At 34.5% G+C, this 15106-nt stretch overlaps 1 protein-coding gene and 1 pseudogene across 18 annotated transcripts in view; one reads left to right on the top strand and one right to left on the bottom strand.

Annotated features, from left to right (window-relative positions):
- Window positions 1-3819: 3819 nt before the first annotated feature.
- The window catches only part of TJP1 (tight junction protein 1), a 318209-nt gene continuing 306922 nt past the window's right edge, over window positions 3820-15106 (bottom strand). For 12 of the 18 annotated variants that reach the window (XM_007479476.3, XM_056807613.1, XM_016422127.2 and 9 more), the window contains 4 exons: window positions 10007-10484; window positions 8165-8382; window positions 7543-7686; window positions 3820-5441 (listed from right to left, as the gene is read on the bottom strand). In XM_007479476.3, coding sequence (XP_007479538.1) covers window positions 5347-5441; window positions 7543-7686; window positions 8165-8382; window positions 10007-10484 — 935 coding nt within the window. In that variant the 3' untranslated portion in view covers window positions 3820-5346. The remainder of the gene's footprint in view (window positions 5442-7542; window positions 7687-8164; window positions 8383-10006; window positions 10485-15106) is intronic. The other 6 variants (XM_056807596.1, XM_056807643.1, XM_056807674.1 and 3 more) reach the window with 2 other exon arrangements.
- LOC130455855 (akirin-1-like) lies at window positions 12196-12835 on the top strand (annotated as a pseudogene).

Here is a 15106-nt window from a genome sequence, read left to right as displayed (position 1 = left end):
AAATAGAAAAGCTACCAGAACCTACTTTGGAGCACGAAAACCCTTCATTAAGCAAATGACATTGTCAAAAGGAAGTGCAGTTCCATTTTTTTCCTCTTGCAACCTGTCCTTACAGAACCTAAAATAGTATTAAAATCATTATGAAGTATTGAATAAGAAACTGATGACCAAAGAGGGATAGGCTATTTTTTCATCAATGCTGTCCATTAAGTCAAGGAATTCAGAAGAGAAAAATTAATTTGGAAGTGAGAAGACAAAGATGTTGAAGTTTGAGACTGAGATCCTGATTTTTGGTACTCAGGTTACTTGCCACAGATGGAATACAACTAGTTTAGTAAGAATTTATTTGCTTAGTGACTTTCAAATCTAATCACAGGCTGTGAATAAATAGGATGAGAGAGAATGTCTACCCCCCAAGCAATCTACTAAAAAGGGTAGCTACAAAAATAGCTCCCAAGACAGCCAGAAAGTCTTAAGAGACAAAATTTTAAAACATACATTAATAAAATCCATGACCTTTTAAAAAGTTTATACATGAGTACCTGAAGTTTAGGCAATAAGCAAGGAGAAACAGGGCAACTGAGTGTCTCAGTGAATTGGGAGCCAAGCCTAAAGATGGGAGGCACTGGGTTCAAATTTGGCCTCAGACATTTCCTAGCTGTGTGACCCTGGGCAAGTCATTTAACCCCCAATGCCTACCCCTTAACACTCTTCTGCCTTGGAACCAATACACAGTATTGATTCTAAGACAGAAGGTAAGGGCTTAAAAAAAATAAAGTAAGCAAGAAGAATCACAAGTCATACAAGGAGAAAACTTTAAAGCCACAGGTATATCACTGAGATTTGGTAGAATGAAGCCCTTGACTAGATCATGGCTGTGGGTGACTGTAATTTACCAAAACTCAAATAGGATGAGTAGAATATGGAGGTGGTAGAGTGCCCTTATTAATTAAAAATGGTAGGGGCAAGTTGAAGGAATTCCTGAAGCCAGAGGAGACGCATGATGGAAAAGAAGTATTTGAGTGAAAATCAATGGAGAAACAGAAGTGATTTTCTAAAATGTATAAATGCTACAGACCATATGAACACGAGGAAGGAAAAAAAAAAGAAATTTGGGGAACAGATCACAAGCCTCGCACAGAGCAATGTGGTAATAAGATAGAAATTTCCTTGAAATCTAATTAAGAAATAAATTGATTATTCATAAGGTACAGATATCAAATGGGGGAATTATTATTCATTGAGGGAAGTGATCACTGAAGGATGTGATACAGTAAAAGAAATCCAAATATACTTTTAGACTGGTAAACTAGATTTTGGGAAAGTAGATTTTAAAGGAAAGATAGGTAGGATGTCATAGACTAAAATGTTACAGGATAAGTTAGTCCGAGTGAATGAGAAATGCTCTAGAATTAAATTCTTTTAGACATTACCAATAAGGGGGAAAAAATACAGTTGTCAGAAGAGAATGATATGGATGCTCAGGGAACTCAAATATATAAAGACACAAAGCAAGATAGCAAAGGGATAAATTTATATAGACGCATGGCACGATCATATAAAAATAGATAGTAGTGTTAAAATACTGAATGATTTGAGTATGGGGAAAGAGTATAAAGACAACAAAAAGATTTGGGTTTTTTAAAGCAAACTTGGTTCAAAGAATGGGATAAAGAATAGGACCTCTTCTAGATGGATGAATTTTATGAGAGAATACAAATTTAAATCATTCATCCCCCCACCCCCAATTTCATCTTTAACCTTGGAGGTGAAAAAACAAATGCAACTAATAAGGAATTGATAGCCAAGAAAAAGTAATAGTGAGGGGAGCACTTACTTACTTCTGATGGATTCAAATCACCTGAGCCACATACCCTGTATTCTTACATACTAAAAAACTGGCAAATGATTGCTGAGCCACTATCAATGATATTTGAATGATAATGGAAAACAGAAAAGGTACTCCAAGAAGGAAAACTAAATGGAAATGACTTGATGTCTGAAAAATGAGTTCAAATCTGGGCTCAGACACTAATTTTATGAGCTCAGACATGTCATTTGCCTCAATTTCCTCAATGTAAAATGTGGATTATAACAGTACCTATTTCACAGGTTTGTTGTGAGGATCAAATATTTGTAAAGTGCTTGGCACTTATTAGGTGCAAGATAACTGCTTTCTTTGATTTTTTAAAAAGAAGAGAAAATTTTGCAATCATCTAGTGAACTTGACTAATAACACCAAGAAAATTATAGAACAGATTCTCACTAAAGGGATGGAGATCAAACATTTCGGGAATTATAAAGAGAGCACTTCTCAAAGAAAAGGTTGAGTTAACATACATTCCATTTTTTTTTTAAACATGATTACTAAATTAGTAGATGTGGCAAATACAACAGATTAGGTTTATCAATGATTTGATAAAAGTATCTCAAGTTAATGTCATGTGAGAGATGTGGACTAGATGATACAATTAGATTAACTAAAAACCAACAATTAGATAATACAATTAATTCAAAACTGGTTGGATGACCAGAGTCAACAAAGAGTTAATGGTTCAATATTAATGTGGTAAGAGGTCTCCAAAGAAGTACCTCAAAGATTTGTGCTATTTACAGTTTTGCAAATGACAAATGAATAAATGGTATGCTCAAAAACTGACATTAAAACAAAGCTGAGATGGATAGCATACTGGACAACTGTTAGCATCTGAAGAGATCTAGATAAGCACTGGGCTTGGACTTCAAAAAGGATAAAGCGTTACACTGCAATTAAAAATTCACAGCTATTAAGAAAGGAGAGTCATAGTTTGATAACAGTTTTAAAAAAGATCTAGGGATTTTAATGCACTAAAAGTCAGTGAGTAAGCAACATGATATTGTAGAAAAATAATAAATGAGCTAACTTGCATTAAAAGGCACAACTTCCTAGAAATATTTCTGTACTCTTCCCTTGTTAGACCTCATCTGAAATGTTTTGTTCAGTTCTGGGTGCTACAATTTAAGAAGGATATTGATCAACTGCAGAGTGTCTTGAAGAGAGCAACCAGGATAGTGATTGAAGGGCCTTGAGTTCATATCACATGAGGATTAGTTGAAGGAATGGGCCTCTTTAGCCTGATAAATAAGACTTATCTGGAAACATAATAACTATGTTCAAATATCTAAAGGGCTGTCAGGTGTAGAAATGATTAGACTTTTTCTGTTTAGTTGCAGAAAGTAGGAGGAGGAACAAAAGGTGAAAGCTGCAAAAAGGACAATTTAAGCTAACTATTGGGAAAAAATTCCTAATCATAATTACTGTCCAAAAGTATGAGATGCCCTTGAGAAGTGGTAGGTTTCACCCTCAAGCTGGTGGTCTTCAAATGGAAGCTAGATAAGTACTTCTGCATATGTAAAATGGATATTGTTATTAAAAGCAAGTTGTACTAGATGGCTGAGATCCCATCTAATTTGAGATTAAGTAAAGAGAACCTACAAAAGTTATATATTTGATGTCTGGGATTTTTTCTTGTCAGTTACTAAATGAAGAATTAAATAAAACTAGTTTAAATATTAAACGTAGACACAAAATAATAAGATACAATAACAAAAAACTTTTATCTTGGGAAATATATAACAGAACAGTGTACTAGAAAAAGGTGCTAGGATTCTTTTATTCTGTATGTAAAATCTAGGTGAAGACTGCATCAAATTGTTACCAAAATAATGTCAGAAATTAGTAAGTAAAGAATAAAAACAATGTATTTCCTGCCAGAGGCAAGGGGTTTAAGTGGCGATGTGTCAATGTTAAGACTTTCTAAAACAGAGCCCAAGCCAGCATTTTATTATTTTAAAAAGTTTTATTCTGCTTATTTAGAAATTTGAATTTTTTATTAACTGCAAAGAAAAAAATCATCCACACCTGAAGAGCTAATATAATTGATTAACAGAATGCAGTGGTGTATCATTCTAAACAAATAGTGCTGATGTGCCATAATAAATTGTCTATTAGTAAAAAAATACATTTTAGGGCACATAATACAGCATCTGTATCACAAATTACAGTAGGGATACTTTTCAAGAATTTAATCAAACTAGAGAATTTTGAATAATGCATCTTTCAAATGCAGCACTTAAAAATGTAACAATTCTGCATTCTTGTTCTAAAAAATGTCCTTATATTTTTATCATAGAAATGCTGCTTTATTGCTGCAAGATGTCAAAGTTCAAGGCTCAAAAGGTATAGGAGAGAATACAAAGATATCCTTTAAGAAACTTGTTTTATATATATATATATATGTATATATAAAAAGGTAAAGTTTATAAAAGTTAATTTACAAACCAAGAACAAAAGGGGTATGCACGCTTTATGTACAAGCATCCTTATCTATAAATTTTCAAATGCATAGCAAACCCTCCCCACCCCAACATGGGGGAAAAACCCCATACTGTTATTTTCTTCTGGTTCTTTTCAGGTTGATGACATTTTGTTTCAAACCAACAAATTCACAATCATTTCCCCCCAATTTGTGTCATGATATATTATATAGATAAGCACAAAAGCCATACAAAAACTTAGCCATACAGAACTAAGATAGTCTAAAACTATTAAAAAACATAAGGGTAAGGCATCCCTGCTGGTTAATATGTCTGTAGTAATATGGTTAATTTACAGATTCAAATAGGCCACTGAACAAGTCTCATATGCTCTGTGTCCATCTCAAAGAAAAGTTAAGTGTCTTCATATAAAGCAAGCCAATACCAATTCGTTTTCCAAACAAGCTCTTATTACGCTAGCTGAAGCTTGCTGTTAAATTCACTATACTGGATATATGCATCAGACACATTTGCATTTCAAGAGGGGATATGTGTGTGTGTGTGTGTGTGTGTGTGTGTGTGTGTGTTTGTGTACATACACACACACCCCCTGTGCAAATCAAAACATACTTTGTGTCATGTCAAACCCAGGCCGAAATGCTGTAGTTTTATACCAGCAGTTAAAAAATAATATAGTCCAAAATATATCCCCCACTCACTGCCTGGTAATTTAACGGAAATCTACCATTGTAAAGTTTCCAGTGCCCTTCAAAAATACAAAAGCCAATTAAAAACTAAAATGCATTCACAATACCTCCCTCCCCTCAGTTCATACCAGTTTTTCATCACTTCTTCCAAGTTTTGTGGCATGTTTTCTGGTCATGGTTCAAGGGTGTCCTTGCTAAACCATCATAAGCTGAAATAAAATACTTAATACTAGTCCCATCATCACTTCTATGAACAGCATAATACTTGATAGAGTGGTTCCACTTAAAATTCAGTAAGTCTAACCAAGTTTCACATTATTTAATCAAGTTTCTACTTTTAGTATTAAAAATGGTCAATCAAAACAGACACACAATTTGCTCCAACAAGATAATTTGGATCTCCAGGAAGGGACTTGTTTTGCCAGGTCTTAGGGTCACCTAAAAAGAAAAAACAAATGGACATTTATTACTATTAAACAAAGGGGTTTTTGCATGGCAATCACATAGCTAAGACATACAATAGTCCACAATCCTTGTGTAGATATGTAGTAGAATGCACATACATATAATTTCTGCTCTTTAAAGTGGGGCTTGTCATTGAAAAATATGAAAAAATTTCCAAAGAAATTATGATCTTTGACTTATTCTGTCTTAACTGACTGTTTAACGAATAAGTTAGATTTATTGGTTTTAAAAGACTAGATCAAAATTAATTCCTTTTTTGCCTAGTTTCCAAGAAAGGTCCACTTAGTGAATTCATACAACTGTAATATTGAAAAAATCTAAGTGCTTCAATCTGACAAATCTGTGTACATATTTTCTATAGCAAATCGGATGTCAAAGTATATAGGTGTATACTTTTAATGTAAAAGATGTGATTCTATGGAAAGTGAAGTATAAACTTAAGTTTGTATGACTAGAAGTTTCTATATTAAGGAAACATGTAGTAAAACCTTTCATAAAACAATAAGCAATATATATATATTGATTTTTCTAAATAAGATAATCTCACTAATTCGAACTATTTAAAGGATATTCAAATAGTGCCCTATCATAGTTTAAATTATAGGAGACATAAATACACACATGCAAAACACATTAATTTCTATTAAAAAAAGAAACATTCAAGTTGGGCTAAAGTTTTATGTTTTGTAATCTATTGGGAAAATTCTTATAAAATATCCAAAAAAGACTTTTGGGGCACCTTGTATAAATAATAATAATAATAATAATAACCATTTAAATGATAAATAATAGACTTTGAAATAGAGAGAGCTTAAAAATAGTGTTATCTAGTGACAACATGAATAGGACATCCAGAATTCGAATCTTGTCTTAGACATTTACCAGTTGTGTGACCCTGGACAAATCATTCAACCTCTGACTCAGATTCTTCATCTGAGTCAGATGTCATAAAATAAAGTTCATAGCTTTGAGATAATATTTGTAAAACACTTTGCAAAACTTAAAAGCATTACAGGAATGCTAGCTATTATTACTCTATTACTAGTAGTAGCCAGAATTTTTCTACAAACATGTAGAAAACAATCTTATTTTATCCTTACAACTTTGTGTGATAGGTGTCATTATAATCAGCTTTTTAAAGATGAGGAAACTGAGGCTGAGAGGTTAAGTGTCTAACACTACCCACTGCATCACGCAGTAGACAAAAACACTGCTAGTCTTTTCACTTTAAAATTCTCAGTATAACAGCCAGTTTGAATTATTAAATTATGAAAAAATTACAAATTATGAAAAACTTAACATTTGAATTAATATTTTTCTGTATCAGAGGCTCCCTTAGTGGAATATACACATATGGTAATAGTCATTTGTTATCTTGCATATTTGTTATTCAGAAATACAACATACAAGATACTGAAAATTGTGATAATGCAATGGAAGAGCTGAAATCAAGATCTTAGTAACAGAAGCACATAAAAGAGGGACATAAACATGGGTAAAACATTAATTACAATAAAAAATTATTTTTCTTTCTGATGATCTGGTCAAAATTCTTTTTAAAATTCCTTTGACATCCCCTTATAGATCAAGGAAGTATAAATATTTTGATCCAACAAATAAAGGAAACATGAATGCATAAGAAAATTATTTAAAGAGGAAACCAAATAGGAATGCTTAACAAAGGTCAGTTGTACTTCTTATTAATTTTAGGTAAATCTTCATTTCAATTTTTCCACTGCATTCTGAAAACTGCAGAATAGATGTCTATGTTAATAATCTGAAAAAGTAAAAGCTAAAAATAAGATGACTGATTAACCAGTTTTAATTCAACAAACATTTATTGAGTGCCTATTGCAAAATATGAAAAAGGCAGAAAGTTTTTCACCTACCCATATTAATTTGTCCACCCATGATTGACAATATTTGTACTGCAAATAAATTTAGAAATGCTTATAATGAAACAGAAAGTGACATCAAATGGGATGGCAATGCTATGCAGTGATCATTAGTTCAGTGAACCAATCATATGACAAGCACCCAAAAGCCCCAAAAGGACAGAGGGAGGACAGCATACCCGACGAGGAGTCGGATGATTTTAGAGCAAAAGACCAACCATCAGGAGTCATAGACGCACAATGTGGTAAGCGCAGCTCCACTGGCTTCAGGAATTTTAGTCCATGGGGCCCACACATAACCAAAGGGCTGAGCAGCGTTTCACCTACAATTCAGGGGAAAGTTATAACAAAGACCCATGATACATAATGCCAATATTTATTTCCTCAAATTACAAATCAAAGAGCTATTTGGTCAGAACAAAACTGTCCCATTGACTGTGATAAAACCATGTATTCAAAAATGTGCTCAGTGGTCTAAAGAAAGAGTTCCTAATCTCTGTTGAGACCTTTCAGACCACTTTGCATTTTCTAAACTGATTAAATTTGTGCATCAGGAAAATTCAATACATCTTAACTCTGAATCAATCTATGTAGCTGGTTTACCTATGTAAATATTTCTGATTTGCCAAATTTACAGAAGATGACCATTCAATTCAATACTATGCCAATTATACCATATTTCTAACTCTCCCAATCTTTGTAATAAGAGATTCAGTGTGTAAATGTAATAAAACTACCAATTGTTATAACCTCTTATATGGAACAAAAACAAAGTAATTTTTCAGTATATCACATACTTACCTTTTTCTTTATCCAAAGGTGGTAGGATGCTATTATCACGGCAGACTTTGAAATAGATTTCTTGCTCAATTCCTTCAGGGATAGCCCCTTGTGGAATAATTATACTAACTCCAGTTTCTATGGAACTTAAGACACCACCATTGCTATTAAAAATTCCTCTTGCTGTGGCTACAACAGTGTGACCATCTTCATCTTCATCATCTTCTAAAGCTGAAGGACTGAGAGTTTATGAATATTTAAAGACTGTGGTACAAAAGAGTATTATGAGGGTTTGTCTTTAATTTATTTCTCATTACATATGATAAGAAGGCATGGAAGAGTTAGGCAAAAGTAACCACTTTGACTTCACAGAGATGCTGAAGTAAGTTTTGTTTTCTTCTATTATGAAAGCTTTTATCTCACATTCATGGTAAAGTAAAAAATAAGGACATGCTCCTACTTGGGAAATTTAATTTCTTTAGCTAAGTAATTTGGCTCTATCATTTATTATCTTTTAAGACTTTTGAAATCCAAATTATTTACCTGCCAATTAAACAGTAAATTTATAGTAAATTTGCTTGGAAAAGATATTTTAAAATATACACACACACATACACTTTTTAAAATTCACGAGAACCTAAATGATTATTTCTCATTCAATAGCATTTCCCAATGACTGAATACCTCAGAAACAGTAAGTCCTGAAATTCAGCCAAGTTTTCAATCTAAATTTACATATCACTTAAAAGTCAATATGCAGGGGGCAGCTGAGTAGCTCAGTGGATTGAGAACCTGGGTTCAAATCTGAACTCCATCACTTCCCAGCTGTGTGACCCTAGGCAAGTCACTTGACCCCCATTGCCTAGCCCTTACCACTCTTCTACCTTGGAACCAATACAACTATTGATTCTAAGATGAAAGGTAAAGGTTTTAAAAAAGTCAATATGCATACCAATCAATCAAGGAAAGCTGTAGTAAGGGGTTATAATCTCAAGGTAGACAGGAATGAAGTTGGAAGGCTTCTTGCAGGAAAATAATTTTGAAATAAATTTTAAAGGAGGGGAAAAAACAAAGACAAGGCAAGGAGAAGAACATAATATTGAGTAACATAACACTAAGTTAAGTTCTCAGACAAGAAACATTAGGTGGTAGATGTAAACTAAGGCCAAAACATCAGGAGATATTTTTGTTCCAGAAATAGCACAAACTTGTCATGGTATGTTTTCAATTCATGTAGAAATAACAAAAGAAAGAAAATAAATTAAATGCTTATTTATGACTATCTATGATCTGACCTTAAAAGGACAGCTAGGAAAAATTCTGTTGAAATGAACTAACTCAATCATCTGAATAAGTTAAACAAAAGGTTTTTGGACCTAATAGAGAAAGTAAAATAACATGCATGTCTCCTTTACATCTTGTACACCATTTTTAGACACAGATTTTGAGTTCTGTGACATAAATCTTGATCTCTCATTTAGTTTCCATGTGGTTTAGGGGATTAGGTAGATTTTATTTAGGAAGGGGAAAAAAAACCAGATTCTTCTAATTATAGAGTTGACTATACTATGGACAGGAGTATACTATGGTCTAGGAAAAACACATGTAAAAAATTACTCCAAGACATGGAAATGACTTTTTAACAACAAACAGACCCCTCTTCACAACAATGAAATCTAGGGTAGTGAACATTTTTCAATGATTTCCCTCAAAGGTGGTGATGGTGGTATTAAATTTATCATTGCAAGGCTTAAACCACTATAGGGAAGCAATAACATTTAATCATAGCTATACACAAAAATCAAATGAAAATCTTAATACTCTAATTTTAACAAGTTTGAATAGTCAGAATATGATCCTTACCTTACAGGAATTGCTTTAGGCACTGCACTAATATTATTTGGTTGATATTTGGGTCTATCTGTCTGAATGGAGAATGTCTCTACTCCACTGTCAAACTCAGGAGGTTGTGATGAACTGTGTGTTTTCAAAAATGGTTTTGGAGAATTTGGAGCCTTGGATGACAACTCCAGTTTATGCTGAGTTTCATTTGGCAGGAGATTATGATTAAATTTAGGACTTTCAAATTTTCGTTCAAATGGTCTGGCAGAACTTGTGTATGGTTTTGGTGTAAATCGGTTATATGCTGGAGTGATTGTTTTCTGAGTCTGTTCAGTTCCATTGACTGGGCCTTTGTCAGGAAAACTTTTTTGAGGATAGAAAGTGGATTGAACAGTATCTTCTCGGTTTGAAGATCTGAATGTCGATGGCTTGTTTTGGGATGGAGGTGGGTCTGGCTTAGACACTAAAGAATTCTGAAAGTCCATTGACAAAGAGTTTCCTGAGGGGGAGGAAAAAAAAAAAATATATATATATATATGGAGAGGACTTCTAGTCAGAAAGAGGGGTAAGACAATAGAAGGTAAGAGCAATGATTTTTTTAAAACTATGAATAAAACAAGAAAAAAACCAAAACTACAAAGACCACTCAATATTTTATTGAAATTGATGTTACTTTTTGGCAGTATCCCACCTATTTCAACTTATCTTTTTTAGGCCATGGTGTGAAAAGTCAAGTTAAAGGCTAAGTCATGATTTTCTAGAAGTGAGAGAGCTCCTGTTCCCTTTAGGAATAATAAATCAGTAATGGAAATATTTTAAGTCTTTCTTCCTTAGATCCTTGTTTAGGAGAAAACAAACTTCTAATATATCAAAAAGTCTGATAGAATAGGGGTCATGGGGTAAGTATGAGCTATGTGGAAAGGGCTGAGGTCAGTGAGGAAGGGAGGAGGAAAGGATTAATTTTATTGCGTGTTAACAGTTTTAGAGGAGAAAAGTCTTCCCTTGCTCATTCAAACTATGATAAGGTGAAAGGGATGTTCATTCTTTATTCCTAAAAGATAAACTATAATATAGTTAAAGAAATATTTAAGAGATTAATCTTCATATAAAAAATATTTGGACCTAATAGAATTGACAATCAGGTACTATTCTCAGAAGACTGAGAGATATTGGGATTTTTAGAAATTTGAGATAGAAATGAAGTTTAAAACTAGAAATATAGGTGTCAATGTAGTAGTAGTAGTAGTAGTAGTAGTAGTAGTAGTAGTAGTAGTAGTAGTAGTAGTAGTAGTAGTAGTAGTAGTAGTAGTAGTAGTAGAAGAAGAAGAAGTGGTAGAAGAAGTGGTAGAAGAAGTGGTAGAAGAAGTGGTAGTAGTGGTAGTAGTAGTAGTAGTAGTAGTAGTAGTCTCTCGGTGACAGAGAATGACAATTGTCTTTGTGCGTTTTCATCTACAGTGTACCCTCATGTGGCTTTGAAGTCCAAAGACTGAGGTGCAAAGTTTGTGGCACGTGGGGCCTGGGACGCCATTTGTTACGGAAGGTGCGGTTGGGGTCGGCGTTCATGTGCAGCGGCATTTATCAAATTAATTATACAACTGAACATGATTTTTAAAATAACTTAATTTAAAATAACTTAATTGTAAAATGAGAATATGAGTTGCTATTGAGAGAAATACTAAGTTTGTAAGCTTCTATTTCACTCAATGACATTTCTTTTTTTAATTGTCATGCAAAACATACTTCCTAGTTGATCATTGTTGTAAGAGCACACTCATACATAACCAAAACCCCAAAATAAGAAGACCAAAGATACACTGATATGACAGACAACTTGAACAGTTCTTTTTTTGGAGGTGCATAGTCATAAATCTTTCAGGATTATCCCAGATCAGTGCATTGCTAAGAGAAGCCAAGTTCAATGAAGGAGATTTCATGTAAAAACTAAATTACAGCACCCACACAATATTTTTTGGAGGGGGACAGAGGGGAGAGACATTAAAAATGTACATTTAAAAACACAACACAGTAAATCCGGTGATATCTTCCAAAAAATTGCTACTCTTGATGATTAACAAAAAAAGCACTTATAACTCTATGCTGCCAAAGTATATTTTAGATAAGATATTTATCTGAACTGTCACAGATTTGAAAATGTAATATCACATACTCAAAACTTCGTTAGCAATTTCTTTAGAAGTTTACATATGGGATTGGAGCCAGCTCTGCCTGAGAGCCTTGAGTGGAGGTGCCCTAGTAGGTCAGGCCATTTCACCACCGCCACTTCCACCACCTTTCTCCTCACCACCCTCATTGTAGTCATCCTTCAGCCCCAGGCATGACATGCAGGGAGAAGCTAAAGAGGCCCATGGAGTTCAAGGTAGCGCTTCTAAGCCCCCGGCTGGCCAAAGCAGCAGCTCTGCGCCCCCTTGCCATGCCCCGTGCTGGGCCTGCAGCCCCCTGGACACTGAGTTGTCACAGCCTCATCTCCAATGGCCGCCTGTGGACCCCAGAGCAAATATTTCAGAACATCAAACAAGAATACAGTCACTATCAGAGGTGAAGATAATTAGAAGTTGTCCTTAATCAGAGTGAAGCCTGCACTTCAGAGGCTCAGTCACATTCTTCAGGACTTACAACACCAAGTTCATCCAGGATGAAAAGGGACCAGCGAACATTTACATTACAATAAGTAGGACTATTGTGTCTTTTAAAAAGACTATGAAGGAGGAATATGAGCAAATCCTCAATACAAAATTAGCAGAACAATATGAATCTTTTTTGAAATTCACACATGATTGAATCATGTGGTGATATGGGACAAGGCCAATGGGCTAGAGCTATATGTCTTGAATTTTCTTTGCATATCTGGGTACCTCAAGAGACAGCTGCTGTACACTTTTGCAACTGGTTTGATATCACATTTCAGCTCCAACTTTGCATCCTGAGAACACTTAAATATCTCAGCAGGTCCATTTGTTGTTTTCTGGGGTTTTTTTAAAACATTATTTTATTTGGTCATTTCCAAACATTATTCATTGGAAACAAAAATAATTTTCTTTTCCTCTCCCCCCCCCAACTCTCCCACAGCCGACGCGCGATTCCACTGGATATCACATGTGTCCTTGATTTGAACCCATTTCCATGTTGTTGGTATTTGCATTAGAGTGTTCATTTAGAGTCTCTCCTCAGTCATGTCCCCTCCACCCCTGTAGTCAAACAGTTGCTTTTCATCGGTGCTTTTACTCCCACAGTTCCTCTGCTTGTGGATAGTGTTTTTTCTCCTAGATCCCTGCAGATTGTTCAGGGACATTGCGTTGCCACTAATGGAGAAGTCCATTACATTCGATTGCACCACAGCGTATCAGTGTCTGTGTACAATGTTCTCCTGATTCTGTTCCTCTCACTCTGCATCACTTCCTGGAGGTTGTTCCAGTCCCCATGGAATTCCTCCACTTTATTATTCCTTTGAGCACAATAGTATTCCATCACCAACATATACCACAATTTGTTCAGCCATTCCCCAATTGATGGGCATCCCCTCATTTTCCAATTTTTGGCCACCACAAAGAGTGCAGCTATGAATATTCTTGTACAAGTCTTTTTCCTTATTATCTCTTTGGGGTACAAACCCAGCAGTGCTATGGCTGGATCAAAGGGCAGACAGTCTTTTATCACCCTTTGGGCATAGTTCCAAATTGCCCTCCAGAATGGTTGGATCAATTCACAACTCCACCAACAATGAATTAATGTCCCCACTTTGCCACATCCCCTCCAGCATTCATTACTTTCCTCTGCTGTCATGTAAGCCAATCTGCTAGGTGTGAGGTGATACCTCAGAGTTGTTTTGATTTGCATCTCTCTGATTGTAAGAGATCTAGAACACTTTTTCATGTGCTTATTAATAGTTTTGATTTCTTTGGCTGAAAACTGCCTGTTCATGTCCCTTGCCCATTTATCAATTGGAGAATGGCTTGATTTTTTGTACATTTGATTTAGTTCTTTGTAAATTTGAGTAATTAAACCTTTGTCAGAGGTTTTTATGAAGATTATTTCCCAATTTGTTGCTTCCCTTCTGATTTTAGTTACATTGGTTTTGTTTGTACAAAACCTTTTTAATTTGATGTAGTCAAAATTATTTATTTTACATTTTGTGACTTTTTCTAAGTCTTGCTTGGTTTTAAAGTCTTTCCCTTCCCAAAGATCTGACATGTATACTATTCTGTGTTTACCCAATTTACTTATAGTTTCCTTCCTTATGTTCAAGTCATTCACCCATTCTGAATTTATCTTGGTGTAGGGTGTGAGGTGTTGATCCAAACCTAATCTCTCCCAGCAGTTTTTATCAAATAATGGATTTTTACCCCCAAAACTGGGGTCTTTGGGTTTGTCATAAACTGTCTTGCTGAGATCATTCACACCAAGTCTATTCCACTGATCCTCCTTTCTGTCTCTTAGCCAGTACCAAATTGTTTTGATAACCACTGCTTTATAGTTTAGTTTGAGATCTGGGACTGCAAGGCCTCATTCTTTTGCATTTTTTTTTCATGATTTCCCTGGATATCCTTGATCTTTTGTTCTTCCAAATGAACTTTGTTATGTTTTTTTCTAATTCAGTAAAAAATTTTTGGTAGTTCAATGGGTATGGAATTAAATAAGTAAATTAATTTGGGTAGGATTGTCATTTTTATTATGTTAGCTTGTCCTACCCATGAGCAATCAATGTTTTTCCAATTGTTTAGATCTAGTTTTAACTGTGTGGAAAGTGTTTTGTAGTTGTGTTCATATAGTTCCTTTGTTTGTCTTGGCAGACAGATTCCTAAGTATTTTATATTGTCTAGGGTGATTTTAAATGGTATTTCTCTTTCTAATTCTTGCTGCTGAAATGGGTTAGAGGTATATAGAAATGCTGATGACTTATGCGGGTTTATTTTGTATCCTGCAACTTTGCTAAAGTTGATTATTTCGAGTAACTTTTTGGTTGATTTTCTAAGATTCCTTAAGTAAACCATCATATCATCCGCAAAGAGTGATAACTTGGTCTCCTCATTGCCAGTTTTAATACCTTCAATTTCTTTTTCTTCTCCAATTGCTACTGCTAGTGTTTCTAGTACAATGTTAAAT

This window comes from Monodelphis domestica, chromosome 1 (assembly GCF_027887165.1).
Source record: "Monodelphis domestica isolate mMonDom1 chromosome 1, mMonDom1.pri, whole genome shotgun sequence".
Classification (NCBI taxonomy): Eukaryota; Metazoa; Chordata; class Mammalia; order Didelphimorphia; family Didelphidae; genus Monodelphis; species Monodelphis domestica.
The sequence above is the reverse complement of the archived record's forward strand: the minus strand, read 5'-3'. Positions and strand labels throughout refer to the sequence as shown.